Genomic DNA, 18,359 nt, shown 5'->3' on the forward strand with positions numbered 1-18,359 from the left:
CATAGCCCTCCTGGGCACTGACCCTGACATCAGGAGCCAGGATATGAGGACAGCTGCCCATCCATGTCCATCGACAGGCTAATCACAATAGCCAAGATGTGGAAACCGCCCGGACGCCCAAATGAAGGAGTGGATCCAAAGTTGTGGTACCTACACACAAGGGCATTTTACACAGCCATTAGGAAGAACAAAGTTGTCATCTGCAGGGAAATGGATGGACCTAGAACAAACTGTGTGATGAGGTAAGCCAAGTTCAGAGAGACAAATGGCCCACGGTCTTCTGATATGTGGGAATTAGATCTAAACTACAGGGGGATGTGATAACTGACATGGGACATGATTCTCCATATGTGACCATTCCATACTTGCTGACAAATGATATCCTCTAGACAATCGAGGGCCAGGTATTTATTCCAGTCCATCTTATCAACCTGTGTTTTTCCTTCTCTTTCTAGAACTTCAAAGGTGAGCTGAGCACCAGTGGCTCATGCCTTGTAATGCTGGCTGCTCAGGAGGCGGAGACCTGAGGATCATGGTTCAAAGCCAACCTGGGCAGGAAAGTCCTGTGAGACTCTTACGTCCAGTTGACCACTCAAAAACTGAAAGTGGCACTGTGGCTCAAAGGAGTCGAGAGAGCTAGCCTTGAGCAAAGAGAGCTCCAGAACAGCACTCAGGCCCTGAGTTCAAACCCACGATTGACAAAGAAGACAAATAGGAGAGAGAAACTCAAGCTGCTTTCTTTAGTGAACTTATATTTACTATCTTTAAGTAGTACAAAGAAGTGACTCCTCAGCCAATCTGTTCATACGAACAATCCTCCTTGAGCAAAGTGACCCTTTCATCGTTCTCCTCAGCCTCCCGACCCCTCCCCTCCTCTCATTTGTTTAGTTTCCTCAGAGATGCACTGATATCATGGCTGCTTTCTCACCCCTCCCCTTCCCCTCCAACACCTTTCCAGAGCTAGTGCCTGGTATTCATCTTGGAGTGTCAGCTAGTATTCTAAGGAATTACACCATTTGCATTGCAGACACCAGAGTCAGGTAACACATTTGTGTGCACTTGTACACAATCCCGTTGGTGTTCACGGGCACATGTATGGATTAGATCCGGCTTCCACACAGGAGGGAGAACTTGCATCCTTGTCTCTATGGCCTGACTTACCTCACTTAAGCTAACTTTTGCCAGGCCTGTGCATTTCTTTGCGAATGAGGTAAAATCATTCTTTCTAGTAGATGAGTAATTCCATGGTGCTCCTATACCACTCCGTCCATTCGTCCAGTGAGGGGCACCGGGGCTGTTCCGGGCCTTGGCTCAGTTCTTTGCTCTCTCTGCAGTGCTGGTCACTTCCACTCTGCCTGCCTGGAGGCTGCTGAAGTCTAGCTTTGCTCGGAGTCGCTGCTGGTGTGCTGTCATTACGTCAGCACTAGAGGGCAGTGCAAGCCCAGATTTGTTCAGAATGAACCAGGAAGTCAACTAGAAAGTACTTTATCTTCTCAGGCCTGTGCCTGTGCCTGGGGGAGGTGCAGGTGTACAATACAACACACACCCACTTTGGCAGTTAATGGAGATGTTAGTGCCATGGACTTTCCTACCCGGGGCTGGCTTCAAACCATGATCCTCACAAATCAGCTTCCCAGGGAGCTGGGATTATAGTCATAAGCCACAGTACCAGATGATTTTAATTCCTTTTTATTGGAAGAGAGTTTGAAATATACTTAGTACAACAGTAGAGCAATAGATCCAGAGCTTGTCAGCATATTTTTATATTTAAATTGGACATGAATGGTTTATGTTTTATTTTTATGTTTGCTTACAGAAATAAGTGCACATTTCAGGTGATTATATATTTGTGGAACACCAAATATGAAGATATTTTGTTCCCCAATAGTTAGTACACGCAGTTTTTAATATAAGGTTACTGTCATTATTAAAGTGTTCTCCAGACGAGTTACCATTTCCTAACTCAGGTAATGAGCACATTCTTTTGGACAATGTCATCCAGTACATGAAATTTTACCTGTGGATGGACTTAAATGAGCGAGAGAGATGGAATTCTAGGGTGTAGAGACAAAAGCTAACCAGCTGCCTTTTCTACTTCTTCACTGAAAATACTAAAATTGGGATTTCTACTTCTATGAACTCACAGACCAGCCCTTCACTTTTTCTACCTCACCTTACATTTGAGATAATTTTAATAGTTTTCCTCCTGCTCTTCTTCCCATCCTCACATCCTTTTAATGTTTCCTTCTGTTCTCTCTTCTTCTCCACCTCTGCTTCCTACTGCTCCTCCTTCTTCCTCTCTGTCTGCTTTCTTACACATCACATTTCATAGGAATCCTGTCTACCTGAGTGAGATTCACTCTGCTTCCATGGATCTTCACATCACTATCAGAGTTAGCATCTCCTGTGAGGGCCTGCCCCAGCCTCTTAGCTAATCAGCAGTGACACCCTGGCTGCTGTTCCCGGTGTCCCTGAGCAGCAGGATCCAGTGGATAACAGCAGAGTGGACAGAGCACAGGTGTGAGCCAGCATCCTGCTGAGCCGAGTGCCTTCCTACAGGAGCCTTGGCGATGCGGGTCTCCAGCTGTCACCGTCTTGTGAACAGAGGTCTGTCTTCCTCCCCATGGGCACCGTGCTGGACCAGCAGCTGCCCAGACTCTGCCTTTGCCTTGAACCTTTACAGAATGAGGAGAACACCTTGGTGGGACACCAAGGAATCAGGTGCCTCACTGGTTTCCTGAGCCCAGTGGCAGTCCAGGCCTTTCAGACATTCCTGGTTCATTGTGTAGCACACACTTGTCCCAGGCTGAGACGTGTGAGCTCAGCCCACATGACAAAGGACCTCGACCCACGACCCACCATGTGAGCCCAAGTGTGAGCCCAGTTCAGGACAGCTGCATGTCACTCAGACATATCAGACACAACGACCCAGCATGGTCCATGGTGCCACACAGACTCCAATCTTCACCACTGCATGCCGCCATCAGCCATGTCTGCCCACGAGATCAACAGGAAACCTTGGGACTCCAAACTCCAACCTCAGCCCTGCTGGAAGTCCTTCCTGAGGTCAGCTGCGTCTTCTCTCTGTGCTTGTCAGCTGGAGAAGGTGTCACTAAGGACAACAGGTTATGTTACATGGTGAGGTGTTACCTCATTGACGACTGAAGATCAACCTCAATCAGTGATGTGTCACCTGATAAAACCTCCAGGTTCAAACGTGAGATGTGATATGAAAGAACTTTTAAGTTTCTCCATGTGTCTCTCAAATAAATGAATGAAACACGAGAATATCCCAATTGCACCAACTACACAAACACACAGGTGAGTGTTCAGCGTGTCTGCTGCCTGCTGGGGAACTTGGCACACGCTCGTTGTGCTTCATCTGGGGAGCTGGCCAGGTGTCCGCATGGAGCTTCCTTATGTGAGCCCTCTTACCTGAGTGAACGTGAAGCATTGCTGGTCAAGAGCTGCAGGACACGGGGGAACCTCCCTGCCTGCCTAGACACAGCCCCTCCTCTGAGGACACAATGAGCTCCATCTCTCTTGGTCTCTCCCACCCTCTCCAGATTGAACCAGGTGCAGGGTCTCTGCCTTAAAGTCTGGGGATAGGTCCTGTCTTCCCGAGAGAGGCCCAGAGCCTCACTGCCTCCGAACCACAGCTTTGTACCAAAGCTGTGCTCAGAACCTGGTTCTGAGTGTCACTGGCCGTCCCCAGCCAGCAGACGTGGACGCTGCCCAACAGTGCACCAGACCTGCCCTTCTCAGACTCCCCCTCCTGAGCCAGGAGCCTGAGTGGAGGAGGTGGAGTCAGTACCCAGGTGAGAGGAATGCAAATGCACCCGGCCCCTCCCACGCCTGGGTTGAAAAGACCAGCACCGAGCTTGGCTGAGGACGGCTGTGGACAGGACAGCATGGACAGGCTGTGCTCTACCCTCCTGCTGCTCACCCTCCCTTCCTGTGAGTGCTCTGCTCAGGGCCCGGGGGTGGGAAGTCTCCTGTGCTCCCCCGACCCTGCTTCACCTCCACCTGCTGTTTCTCCACAGGGGCCCTGGCCCAGATCACCCTGAAGGAGTCTGGCCCTGGGCTGCTGCCACCCTCCCAGACCCTCAGCCTCACCTGCTCCATCTCGGGATTCTCTCTGAGCACTTATGGTGTGGGTGTGGGTTGGATCCGGCAGCCCCCAGGGAAGACCCTGGAGTGGCTGGCAAATGTGTGGTGGAATGATGATAAGTACTACAACCCAGCCCTGAAGAGCCGGCTCTCCATCTCCAAGGACAGCTCCAACAGCCAGGTGTTCCTCACACTGAACAGCGTGGACTCTGCAGACACAGCCACCTATTACTGTGCTAGAAACCACAGAGGCACAGCCACAGGGGCCTCCTGCACAAGATCTCAGGCTGGGCCTCAGCTCTGTGCTGGCCCCGAGCATCAGGACGGTGCAAGACCTGCTCTTTCCTGGCAGCCTCTGGGCTTTCCTCTTCCCCTCAGGGTCTCAGGTGGTTTCCTGTTTCTCCTCTAAGTTCACATCTCAGCTTCCTTGCCAAACGTTCATGAAGAGATCCTGGGCTCTGCTTTAAAAAGAAAAGTGGAGCCTCTGACCCTAGCTATTCCGGGGTCTGACATCTGAAGCTCATGTGGGAAGCCAGCCTGTGCAGGCAAGTCTGTGCTGCTAAATCTAATGATCCAAGATGGCAGTAGGGAAGCTGTGGCTCAAGTGGTAGAGTGTTGCCTTCAGCAACAGTTCATGGTCTGGGTCCAGGCCCTGGGTTCCAATCCCCAGGACAGCACAAAAAATGCAGCCTGCAGGCTTGTATCTGTCATGATAGAAGTTAGTTCTTGCTGACCATGAACACAGAATTGTTCACTAATGGAAGTGTGTCAGCACACGCACTACTAGAATTCACTAAACATCCAGAGCTCAAGGACAAGTCAGGCAAACATGACAAAACCAGGAAAGCAAAAGTTTCAGGTGGATTGTGCATGTAGCTGTCCAAAACTGATGATGGAAATGTACACATAAGACCAAGAAGAGAAAACATGACGCAGACGTCATCAAATTCACAACCCAGTAGTGTAAACCACTGCAGATTACTGGGACACAGACACGTGTGAAGACCACACACTGGCCCTCCCCAGCCCAGCCCTGAGGGCCTTTCTCCAGGTGCCTCTATTTCCAGACCTCCAGAGGTTCAGCCTCACTATTCTCTGCTGAGCCAGCGTCTCACAGGGCCAAGAGGCTCTTGCAAATGCCCTGAACAGTACCGGACAGGACACAGACAAGAAGGGGACTGCTGTGCCTACAGTGCTCAGGACAGGTACCCGTGGTCCAGGCCCATAAGCAGAGCTGTCTGGAGACAGAGCACAGGGTGTTTGTAGCTGGAGATCTACCCTAGCAAGACCTTTCAGGAAACACTTTTCAACCAATAGCTGAGTGTGGTGTATGTGTGTCAGCTTGACTCCTGCAGACTAAGAGCAGCTCACCAGGCCAGCACAGCCAGGCCAAGCTTTTCATGAGAATACATCTCAGAGAAAGACGCTCAGTGTGCTGACTTGTACTTATAATCCCAGCCATGATGGAAACTTCACTTAGGAAGATGCAGCTCCAGGTGAGATTATGACCAAAATCACCAGACCTTTCTCAAAAATAGCACTGATACCATCAAAGACTGGAACTCTGCCCAGTGCTAGAGCACCTTCATAGCAGGCCTGGGGCCTTGAGTTGAAGAAAACGTCAGTACCTGTGCTGCCCAAATGAAACATTGCCAGCCCTGCTATGTTCTCACATGGATTTACGTTGTGTGTCAGAAATAAAATGTGGGCCACATTGTGCAAAGAATCTCCAGGTTAAGAGGCCTGGCTCTGTTGGCAGACCTTGAAACAATGAGTAAAAGCATCAGGCACCAAGTTTGAGTTTTGATGTTTGACTTAAAAAAATGAAAGACTAGAAAAGTAACTTTCCAATTGAACTAGTCCGTACCTGGTCTTGAAAGCTCATAGGTAAGAGTGTACATGTGTGTGTGTGTTGGTCTAAATTATGTGTGTATATAATTCATACATATTCACACACGCCAGCCTATAGTTTGTATATAGGATGGGTGTGTGGATGTGTATGCACATACAAATACACCATATGTATTTATCTGTTTGTATATACACATAAGGCATTTACATAGGTATGTCACATGTGTGAATATGTGGATGTAATTGTGTATGCAATATTTACATGTGTGGATGTCAATGTGTAAATACCTTTGAATCCCTGGGATGAGAAGGAGGTTTCCATGTTCCCTACTGTCTTTACCATGTGAATACCTCCAGGTCCCTGAACAGTTCCCCTACCACATGTCCAATCCGGTGTTGTGAGGATGGATGCTGGCCTTGATGAACTGGAGACTAGATCCAGACTGAGTTCTCTTGAGGGCAAAGCTGAATCTACAATTCAGGGGATCCTGGGCAAGGACAAGTGTGCTGTGTCTTTCCCTTCCTCCCTCTCCTCCCCTCAGGTCTTCACATAGATGTATAAATCCCCCATGAAAATATAACTATCTGGCTGGGTAATCAGATTGATGTATATTACATTTCTGTTATCCACACGCTTCAAGATAGGTTCTACTGTTTCTGGTCTAGTCTGCAAGAACATGGATAATTCCTGGGGTGTCTGCCCAGATTTGGGTGTCTGCGATTTGGCTAGGGTTGGTGGCTCTCTGTCCTCAGGTGTGCTGTCCAGGTGCTGCGGGAGGAGGCCCTGCTGGCTGGTGAAGCTCTCACACACCCTGTCTCTCACCTGCGCTGACTCTGGACAACTCCATCAGCACCACCAGACCCTCACTGTCCAGGAAGAGCTTGGCATGTTGGGCATGCAATCTGTGGTGGTTTCATTAGCTGCAGCCCTCCCACACGGGCTCCACCTCCATCTCCAGAGCCATGGTCACAAGCAGAACTCTGCAGCAGGACTCTGTGAGCTCAAGGACCCTGCATGGAGTGCTGTGCAGAAGAGACTCTGAGGGGACTCAAGTGAAGCCTGAGCAGAGCGTTTCCTCCCTGAAGGGACAGGGTCAGCAGGGGACAAGCAGAACCACCAAACTCCCACAGTTAAAAATAGCAGGTGCAGAGATGGCGGCTTCGGAGTGAGAGGCTCCAGTGTCCTCTGTGGTCTGCTCAGCTTTAGCTCATTACCCAAGAGAACCCACCACCCACAGGCTGTAGTGTAAATCACCAATGTCTGAGCACAGTAAGCTTTTTCCATTCATATGAGCAGCACGGGAAGAATGTGCACAAATAGGAGACAATAGAAAAAGACTCAACATTTTCAGAAACTGGGTATATTCAAAACATCTCGTTATCATCAACATGAGCAATGTCTTCATCCACAAGCAATCTTCCAAATCAATCTTCCATCTTCATCTCCAGGAATGCGGCTTGAGTCTGATTGGAATAAAGTCTTCCTCACTCCTTCAGAGTCTGAGGACAGCCAGCTCTCTCTTCTGATGGCAACCTGACAAGACCTGGTGACACCACAGAAGGAATCAAATCTGAGGGGAGAAGGGAGCCTGACTAGATGAAGGCCAGCTACCAGGTCCCTTGCCTGTACTCTCTGTCCAAGGTGACAGTGACAAAATAGTTTCCTCATTACCAGAACACAATATCTCCTTTCTATCTCTCTGTCTCTGTACACTGCTGTCATGAAGATATCTATCTCTCTGTCTCTTGTACACTGCTGTCATGAAGATATCACCATAAGTAGCAAGAACATGTTTTTAGGATAATAAGCTAACACATTACTATTTAATCACCTGGAGCTGAAAAATTTTTAATACTGATTAAAATCAACAACAGTTGATTTACAATTGTTACAATCAATGTAATGCACTTAAAGAAGCCCATGAGTTAACTGAAGGTAAGTCAGGAGGAGGGATGAGGGATGGAAAATTACAGAGGAACCAAAGGAAACATGTCTGGATGAGCCCTAGGTTTGCTTGTGTGTGCCAACGGTTGAACAAGTGTCCATATTCACCATGGTCAGATGCACCTTTAGAAATGTGCAGTTAATTACATTCCATATTAATTCATACCAAATTGCGATCTGTTTTGCAACAGATAATGAACACATGTCAAAATATAAAAAGTACCATATGTATATATACTCATGTCTATATATAAACAGATGTGATACAAGAGACTCACAATCACACTTGTGCCTTCACTGGGTTCCCTCCCTTTTCTTTCAGTAAACATAGTAATGGTGCTAATTCAAAACTAGTCTCACTGCAGAAAAGAGCTTCTGAAAACCTTGCCAAGTCAGCGCCCTGTGTGCTTGAGATGTTCTTGTGAGCAGACTGGAGGGGGATTGAGAATCAGAGAGGTATGTGCTGAGGATAACTTCAATGAGACATGAAGTCTGTAGACATGTCACAATTATTTATCATTATTTTTGTACTGTGCTTGTTTCCAAAAAAGATAAAAGATAAAATTCATATATACAGGACACATTTGCACACATGCACAGGATTAAATAAGAGGAGGGGTTCTTACTGCTCACAAGACACAATCACATAGAGTTATTGTGCTTTCCTTCATGCAATCATTGTCAGACTCCCCACTAGCTCTCCTACATCAGCTCCTCCCCTCTGAGGCCTCCAGCCTAGAGCTTTCTTTATAGCAGTCCGACATGCAAATGGGGTGTGCACCAGACGATAAAATCAGACCCCACAGTTCTGGGGTCCAGCCCAGCCTGGATTCCAGTGATTCCATTCAGTGGTCAGCTCAGAAACAGACAAGTTTCCATGGAGTTGAAACTGAGATGGGTTTTCCTTGTGGCTCTTCTACAAGGTAATCTGTGGGGAGCATGGGATGCTGAGTGAGAAGAACTGTGGATGTGTGTGACCATTGCTGACCAGGATTCTCTGTGTTTGCAGGTGTGCAGTGTGAGGTGCAGCTGGTGGAGTCTGGGGGAGGCTTGGTGCAGCCTGGGGGGTCCCTGAGACTCTCCTGTGCAGCCTCCGGATTCACCTTCAGTGATTACTACATGTACTGGTTCCGCCAGGCTCCAGGGAAGAGGCCTGAGTGGCTCTCATACATTAGTGGTGATAGTAGTTACATAAACTACGCAGAGTCCGTGAAGGGCCGCTTCACCACCTCCAGAGACAACAGCAAGAGCACACTTTACCTGCAGATGAACAGCCTGAGAGTGGAGGACACGGCCGTCTATTACTGTGCTGGAGACACAGTGCAGGAAATCCAGTGTGGGCCAGACACAAACCTCCCTGCAGGGCACTCAGCACCAGCAGGGGGCGCTGGGCACAGCTTGGAGCCGGGTCAGCTCAGGAGCAGCTGCACACAGAGCCCAGGGCTGCTCTCCTGCTGTCTGCCCTGCCTCTGTGTCCACAGTGTGACAGCATCTCTCCTGAGTTCATGACCCACACTCCTCTGTGATGTCTCCAGTCCTTTGCTGGGACTTTAAGAATGAACAGAGTATCATGGTGGAAGCAAAAATGGCTCTGCAGTGGTGACCAGTATTTGATCCTGAAGAAGCTCACGGACACTGGTGACCCCATGAGACTCAGGACAAAGATCCCAGGATTCACAGAGTTGGAATTTGACCTGTGAACAAGAGGGAAACCGCCTGGCATGGTGACTGGTGTCTGTAATCCTAAAGACTTGGGAGGAGAACAAAATGATTTTGAAGACCTCATTTCAACCAATAAGCTGAATGTGGCAGCTGTTTCCTGTGATTCCAGCTACACAGGAGGCAAGTGTGATATCACTGTCTGGAACCTGCCCCAGGCAAAAACACAACACAGTACCAGAAAATAAATAAAATCAGAAAAGCTGCAGAACGGGCAACAGTGGGAAATATGTGCCTAACAAGAAGGAGACTCTGTATTAAAAATAGGAGAGAGATATAGAGACAGAGCCACAGGGACAGAGACAGAGACAGAGAGACAGAGAGAGAGAGAGACAGAGAGAGAGAGTGCACAGCCCATTGACCCCTGACTCTTAACAGGCCTCAAATGCTGCCCTCCTTCCTCCACCTGTAGCACTGCTCAGGGGTTCAGAACTGACCTGACAGAATTGCTCCATTCATTCACTTTCTGATTCAGTGATTCTTGGTATCACAGCCTCCTTTTCTCTTTGTCCAGACACCAAATGTACTTGGGGACATAAGTCATAAAACACAGGGGTCGGCCATACCCCTGGAACTCAGCCTATTGCTGAGCTGGGAAATGGTGGACTCCTCAGTCTCCCCAGACCAGGGCCTCTTTCTGGGCACGAGGAGCTGGGCCAGGTGATCTCACAGCAATCTGACTGAGCTCCCTGCATCCCGGACGCCCTCTAACCTGCTCAAACAGGTCCTTTTTTGTTTCTCACATTACATCCTGATCAGAGAAGAGCAAGCTTCACTTCCTGAACAAGAACCTGTGTGTGCACTCTACAGGCTTTAGGAAGAAGACTTCCAAGTTCTGAGGTATTCTGTGGACCGTTGTTGTGGATGATGAGACAAACCAATCACCTCACCAGGAGACATGCATTACTCTGTCCATGTGGAGACAGATGTGACCTCATGTGGAAGAGAAAACTCTGGTAAGGAGGCCCTGGTTTCCGTAGCACAGGGAGGGGACTGTGGAAGACACTTCTGTATTCATCATTGTAAGGAGTGAAGACAGGATGGGAAGATCTGTACCTAACATAAATCATCAATACTTTAGACAAAATCTACTTAACCTACTGAACATTTATCTATGTGTGTGTGTACTGTGTATTTTATAGCCTCCTGTTGTTGGCATGTGTCATTATAATGAATAAATAACTAAATTAATAAGTGAATAAATTAGGAAGAATACAATTAACCCTGTGTGAGCTCTACTGATGTCTAGGGGCCTGCAGGTCAGCGGTGTGTAGACCTCAGGGTCCAGGCACTGGTGCCACACTGTGTTTCATGGGTAACGGGGACAGGGAAGGATCTCAGGGCACATGTGAATACTTCTGATATTGGTGCTCATTTTGGTTTCCTGAAAACATTTTTCAAAATTTCTTCAGAATGGAAAATATTGTTCCACCTCTATTGGTACAAAATTCATAATTAAATCTACATGTATTTAGATTTGCAGCATTTCCAAAATTATTATTATTATAAATGTGATGATCACAGGGTTACAGTTGAATAAGTTAGATAAAGAATATGTTTTCTTTGTACAATATCAACCCTTCTCTAGCTCTCTCCCCATTTCTCCCTCCATCAGTTGTATAAGTCATCATCTACATAGTGTCTAGTGAGTACCACTAATGTCTTTGCTCAGCCTTTTACTTCCCGCTCTGTGCAGCCCCATGATCCCTAGGGTGCAGTTACTGTGAAACCATTGTGAAATGAAGCTAATCCACAGAGCATCACCTCACATGGACTCCTCCATGTTCTGCAGATATTGTGTCTTCTAGGTTCTGAGACTTGGATCGTCCCTATTGTGGAAGAAATGACCTGGTTTCAGGCTTCTGGATTTCTCAGACTTGTCCTGAGGCTGCTGTAGGATCACTCATGGAGGACGGGCCCTGTGCTGATGAGAAGATGTGTTCTGGAGCCATTACGTTAAGTGTTCTGCAAACACTGTTAGATCCTGAGCTTCTCATCACCTAGCTGGGCACCTGTCAATAAGGCGTGTAATTCTAGCAACTCAGGAGGATGGCATCTGAGGATTGTGTTCTAAGCTAGGCTGGGCAGGAAAGTCCATAGGACTCTGATCTCCAATTAACCACCAAAGGCGAGGAATGGAGCTGGGGCTCAGTAGTAGAGCCTGAGCCTGGAGCAGAAATGAGCAGAGACTGCACCCAGACTGTCCTGGAGCTCAAGGCCCAGGACCACCACCAGAAATAAAAAAGTAATCATCTGTCACCTTCACTTTAGCTCCAGTATTTCATGTGCATGTATAAGGAGCAACAGCGTGTTGACTGGTGCTTCTCCAGAGAGACCGTGAAGGTCAAGACGCAGCCTCCAGTAACGTGTCCTGTGACTTCATTACTGGACAGAGCATGTGATGTCACCGTGGTGACCTCTCTCAGCACACTTGGATGACAGTCGTATTCATATATTTAGAAGAGACAGCAAGGCAAACCACTGAAAAAGAGCCAAGAACTCAAGAAGAGGAAAGCGCAGTGGAGGAACAGACACCATAATTGGAAGGCTCCTCAGAGCGCAGCGCGGGCAGCGGCAGCGCTCACAGAGCCCTGTGCTCCTCAGAGCTTCTCCTCCAGGGGCCGGGGTGAGGACAGGCCGCGTCCTGGGCCTGACGCTGCCGTTCTACCCTGTGCCTGAGGCGCGAGTGACAGACTCACCGGGTCACCACAGGGCCGGCCTGCTGCCGACCCTCCAGGGACGTGGATTCCACGCATGAACTCCCGTGGAGGGCGTTTGCTCCGTGGTCTGACCTGTGTCTTCTGGCTTGTGTCCTCTGCCATCTGCTGCTGCCAGAATCATGGGCTGAGCAGTCAAATGTGGAATTCTCTGGAAAGAGTTGCTCAGCTCTGCTCCAGAGACCAAGAATTCCGGGTGACATGGAGGCAGGGTGAGGACTGTGAGGGAGCACCGTGGGCTCCTGCTGTCCTGTCTCATTCAGACGTCTCCACAGACAGATCAGCAGGAAGAGAAACACTGCACTTGTCACAGCAGATGGGGAGTGGGTGTATACACTGGTGCTTTGTGCCTCTTTTTCCAGGAAGCAAGATCATCTCCCATTACGAGGCCGATAAGGACACTCCTGCCCTGCAGAATGCCATCTGTCTCCACACAGTGGGAACTGGCGTCTGCTCCCTAATATCAAGAGCACACGGGTCAGCAATAAGGAGTGAACAAACGGTTAGTAAGTCTCTGTACATCCATGGCACAGGTAGAAGACTTTCCCTCTCCACCATCACAGTCTGATCCCTGAGAGACCCGGTTCTCGGGATCAGTGATGTCACCACTTGTTCACTGTTTGAGACCGATGCTGCACAGCAGTGTGTGTATTTCAACACCAACCCTGTGTCCCAGTGACACTGATGAGGAAATGGGTGGTTTAGAATAAGCAAGTGGAGCCAGGCCCCAGTGCTCTCCTTATCATCCTAGCAGTTCGGGACAGGACCACACACAGATCTGGGGATCACACTGTAGCCAGTGCAGGAAGGAAAGGCTTTGAGACTCTTATCTCCTTAACAGCCAAAAAGCCAGAAGTGGTGGTATGGCAGAAATGGGAGTGAGCCAATCTATCAGAATGCAGACATGCTGACTTGAACAGTATACATGTACCCCAGGGACTCCAGGTCTCTCTGGAAACTTCTTTTCGCGTTCCTGGGAGTACACTTCCCAAGCAACCACCGTGTGTCCTCATGCAATCCTGCAGGCTCTTCTCATGAGTGGTCACTTCTACCAATCTCCCTCCCAGTTCACTACACCTCTGAAGACCAGGACAAGCCCTGCAGTCCCAGAACACTTGGTCCACAAGGATTCTCCTGCTTCTGCATGCTTGTTCTTTCTCTTTCCCTCCACTGACACTCATTGGATCTACTTCCTGATCAAGGTTCCAAGGTTCTGTGTATGTATGTATCTGTGTGTTTGTTTATATATGTGTGCTTGTGTATTGTGGGCATGTATGTACCTGTGAGGTGTGTGTACGGGTATGTGTAGGTGTTTATTTGTTTGTGTGATAAAGAAAGACACTGTTTGCATTCACACATTACATATATAAATGAAAAATCAGGCCTTTCATCATGAATGCCTCTTGGTAATTGCAAGGACCAGGGAGGTGAGGCTGTGGTCACAGGGCTGAGTCTCTAGAGACCCGCGGTCACCTCCTCCAGGGAACAGGTGACAGGGGAATGAGGACTGTAGTCTAGAGACCCGCGGTCACCTCCTCCCAGGGGACAGGGGACAGGGACGCTGCCCCTCGTATGCAGCCACAAGTAGGATGCCCCCACATGCAAATTCCCGCATACACACCCAGAGAAGTCACACCCTCCATTAAATTCAGCCTCTTCCGCACTCTGGAAATGCTGTTTGCACGTGACAGATGTGACCTCATGAACGTGGAGCAGGTGTGGTCTTTGGGCTCCTGCTGGCAGCTCACAGCGGTGGTGACTTGGGACTGGGCAGGAGCGTGGGATGCGGCGTCTGGGCCGAGACGCAGCTGCTCCTCTGTCCACAGCTGTGCTGTCCCAGGTGCAGCTGCAGGAGTCAGGCGCTGGCCTGCCGAGGCCCGTGCAGACGCCGTCCCTCTCCTGTGCGGTCTCTGGTGACTCCGTCAGCATGGTGACTGCGGAGCTGGACCCGACAGGCCTCAGGGAAACGCTGGAGTGGACTGGACACATCTATAAACGTGGGAGCAGCGCATACAGCCCGAGCCTCCAGAGCAGAGTCACATGCCAGTGCATACCTCCAAGGACCAGTGTTCCCTGCAGCTGAGCTCCGTGACCATGGAGGACACAGCCTTGCACTACTGTGTAGGACACAGTCAGGAGACCGTGTGTGAGCCCTGACACAAGCCTGCCACAGGGACCCACGGGACCCGCAGGGACGCACAGGACCCTCAAGGACGCCCAGCATGCCCGAGCCCAGAGTCCATCCAGAACACAACGTGCAGCTCAGGGCTGGTGTCACCGTCTGGCTGCATCTGTCAAGCCAACTGCCAGTGATCCCCTCTGGATCTGGGGGGCTGCCACTCTGTGGCGTCTCTGAGTTCACAATGTGACCATGTTGTTATGATCTTTAAATGATAAAGCATATTCTCACATCAATGAGACCAGGGCATCGCCCTGGAAATGGCAACGACACAGCCGTGTTCCCCAGGACTGAGGAAGGCCAGGGGACCTGACGATCACTTTCCCATGAGACCTGTGGAGACACTCTGGGATTCCCTGCTGAGGAGGCTCTGAAATTCTGTTGAAAACGTGAGGGACATGGCTACGCACAGGTCCTCCCTGCAATCCAGGCTGTGTGGGAAGTGGGGACTGGAGGATTGTAGTTTGAATCCAGCCAGTGAAAACACTAGCCAGGCTGAATCTCAGTCAAGGAGCTGGGGGTGACAGCCCACGTCCGCAGGGCCCCCAGCTACACCAGAGCTATGGACACAGCGTTTGAGCTCCGAGCCCAGCCTCAGTCAACACCAAGGCTCTGCCCGAATAACAGCTGACAGCAAAATGAGAGGCATGGCCAGTCACGGCACGACGGCCCAACGAGCACAGGCCTGAGTTCTAACCCAGTACTTCCAAATCCTGTGAGGAGAAGCCAGACCACCACCCCTGGAGCTAGCAAACCTTCCCTTTCCCCCATTCCCGCCTGTGCACATCCAGCTCACGACTGGACAATGGGGTAGTGTCAGTGGACTCATTTTCCTGCCCAGAGACTCTCCTCCCTGTGTGTTCTTTTCTCTGGTCAGCAGAAATGGAGGTTGTAAGTGTGTGGACTGAACCCCAGGTCAGGTGGGGACCTGGGGTCAGGTGTTGCTCAGGCCGGGGCTTCTGCAGACCTGGGAAATGTGCCGATGCCACGTCTCAGCCTGCGTGCGTCAGCCCTCTCCTGCTGCCTCTCAGCAGGCCTCCTGTGGGAATGCAGGTGGACGTCGGGTCTGGAGGGAGGCTGACCAGGGATTGAGGGATGTGGATGCAGAGCTCAGCCTTGTCCACTCTGAATAAATGATTTCACCTCCACCGTCCGCAGCTCTGGAGAAATGGACACATGGGCAGCCTGATTGTGCTGTGAGGCCTGGGACTAAAAATAGGTGTCTGTGAGTCCTGGCATTTTGCATGTTCAGGACCGAGGGCAGGTGTCCATGTATCCTGGCGTTGTGCATGTCCAGGACCTAGGGCAGGTGTCCGTGAGTCCTGGCATAGTGCATTGTCCAGGACTGATGGCAGGTGTCTGTGAGTCCTGGCATAGTGCACTGTCCAGGACTGAGGGGAGGTGTCTGTGTGTCCTGGCGTTGTGCATGTCCAGGTCCAAGGTCAGGTGTCCGTGAGTCCTGGCGTAGTGCACTGTCCGGGCACTGCTGCTCACCCTGAACCCTGTGCTGAGCAGAGCAGCCTCCCGAGGCCTCTGCCCCTATCCTGGCCCCTGTGGTGCTGCTCCTCACTCTCCTCTCACACTCCCATCTCTGAGACAAAGACAAATCACGCCCTGTTCCCTCACCACACCATTACCCGAAGGAACAAGGCTCATTTCTTGAGGAGGGATTTTGTCTGAACTCCATGGCTTAGGAAAGGCGTCTTGTACCTTTGAAGGTTTCATCCTGTAGAATCATTTGGACAGTACACAAACCCTTCTCCTCACCAGGAGACAGCACGCTCCAGGTACCTGCTGAGTGTGTGTGGAGCAGGAGGGGCCCAGTGCTCTGCTGGCCTGGGGTCCTGGTGCCCGTGTGTGCCACAGCCATGGTGACCACAGACACCGCAGAAAAGACACCAAGCTGTGGAACTCAGATTTTGGCCTCCAGGATGGCAAAGCCTTCCTCCAGCTCAATGCTGAGTTGTTACATACCACACCACATTTCCATACAACAGTTTACCCAGCATAGGAGTCACCACACAGACACCAGCAGTGTGAATACCACCACCATGGGTACAGATTCTTCCTGTTGATTTCCTCTCCATTCTCCTGTAAGCTCCTCCAGCTTCTTGAGAAAACTTCCTTATTTGCCCCAGGGTGGATCGATGTCAACCTGGTTCTCCCTGTTCTCCCTGAGCCCATAGATTTCCTCATCCTCCTGAAGATCCCTCCACAGACTCCTGGATGTTCGGTGATTGTCTGTTCATTTCTGGGCTTTAATTTCTGGGCTGGTAGGCAGACGTCCACTGAGCCTTTGGATGCACCAGCAAACCCACCGCCCCGTACTTTGACAGTTCCAGGCTTCCAGGCATTATCAGTGTCATCCTTCCGCCATATTGGCTGACATGAAGATTGCATTGTGTGGGTCTTTCCAATGTGTATCTGCTACTGAAATATTGCACACAGGAATGGAATTTCAATATTAAGGGCACATAATGTCATTGCTATGTCGTGAGAGCCCCCGAAACTCAAGCTCTGAGACCCAAAAGGATAGGGAGGATGCATTGCCGCCTCCCACATGAACCCTCAGAGCACTGAGACTATCCTGAAAAGGTCACTCAGTCCTGACTTGAAGGGAATGCAGATTTCTATGCTGGTGTAGGCTAATTTCACACCAGGCTTTCTGGCACCTTGGGCTAGAGAAGACTCAATTACTGCTTACTTTAGCTTCTTAAGATAAAGAAGTCATTATCACTGGAGTGTGATTAGACCATTTGGTTGGTGCTTGTGACTTTAAGGACATTGTGACCTCAATCTCTGAGGTATGCCCTGCACCCTACTCAATAAATGCCTTGTAAAATGGCCCCAGGATACGGGAAGCTGGTGGAAGGCTTCAGGCCCCAGGCACCCGAAATCTGTTTCCAGACCTGTCCATTACTGTCCTGTCTCCAGGCTCCACATATTACAACATGTGTGGACATAAATAAATACTCTAAACTGAACATTCCAGAACCCAGACAAAACACCATTAAGAATTGATAAATGCTTGAGAACATAACTGTTTAACAGGATCTAAACAGTATACAACAGATACATGCAGTAAACCTGACAGGCTGCCCACTCTGTTTAGTGTCAGTTCAAATAACAGATCAGGAAGAGCATCGGGAAAGTTAAGGCTCACCTTGTGGAGGGGCTGCTGGTGTCTAGGCCCTGCTCAGGAGAGGGCTCAGCCCACATGCTCCGGATGACTGAGCCCCCGAGAGCGTCGGGTTCTGGGAAGGAGGGAGGGACGGCGATGGTGCCACTGCTCCTGCTGAGATGGTGACATTTGGTGTCCTTCTCACCACTTTGCTAAAAGTTCTCAAGGTCAGAAAGTTTTGTAATTATTTCTACTTCCTTGACATAACATTGACAATTAAAACGATGCACATTCACACTTAGATTGCAACGTGACAATGCACACAAATGCTGTGGAACCGTTGTCAATGCAGATCTAAGGATGGTACACCACGCACAGGTTCCATTCTTTGACAGTGAGGAAGCTTGCGGTCTGCTGACTTACACGTTTTCCCAAATACAGACCACACAGGTGTCAAAAGCCCTCCTTTGTCCTTCTGAGCTGCATTACCACACTTCACGTGAACTCCCCAGAGTCATCTATGTTGTCACAAATGCCAGGACTTCCTCCCTTCCATGGATGAACAATCTCCTGTTTTGCAAAGACACCACATTTCCTTTCTCCATTCCTTCTCTCATGGACACCTGGGTTAATCTCCTGGCTTGCTGATGTAAACAATGCAACAGCAACTGAAGATAAGAAGCAAATGTGCCACTGGACATTACTGGAGTTTGGAAT

At 49.7% G+C, this 18,359-nt stretch overlaps 1 gene segment (V, D, J or C); it reads left to right on the forward strand.

The window, feature by feature from the left end:
- Positions 1 to 3,874: 3,874 nt before the first annotated feature.
- LOC138806717 (immunoglobulin heavy variable 2-5-like) lies at positions 3,875 to 5,212 on the forward strand. The segment is given in 3 exon segments: positions 3,875 to 3,957; positions 4,044 to 4,361; positions 5,178 to 5,212. Coding segments are annotated over 3 exon segments (399 nt in total).
- Positions 5,213 to 18,359: the final 13,147 nt, after the last annotated feature.

Source organism: Dipodomys merriami, unplaced genomic scaffold (genome assembly GCF_024711535.1).
Source record: "Dipodomys merriami isolate MVZ:Mamm:240054 unplaced genomic scaffold, mDipMer1.0.p SCAF_406, whole genome shotgun sequence".
NCBI classification, from domain to species: Eukaryota; Metazoa; Chordata; class Mammalia; order Rodentia; family Heteromyidae; genus Dipodomys; species Dipodomys merriami.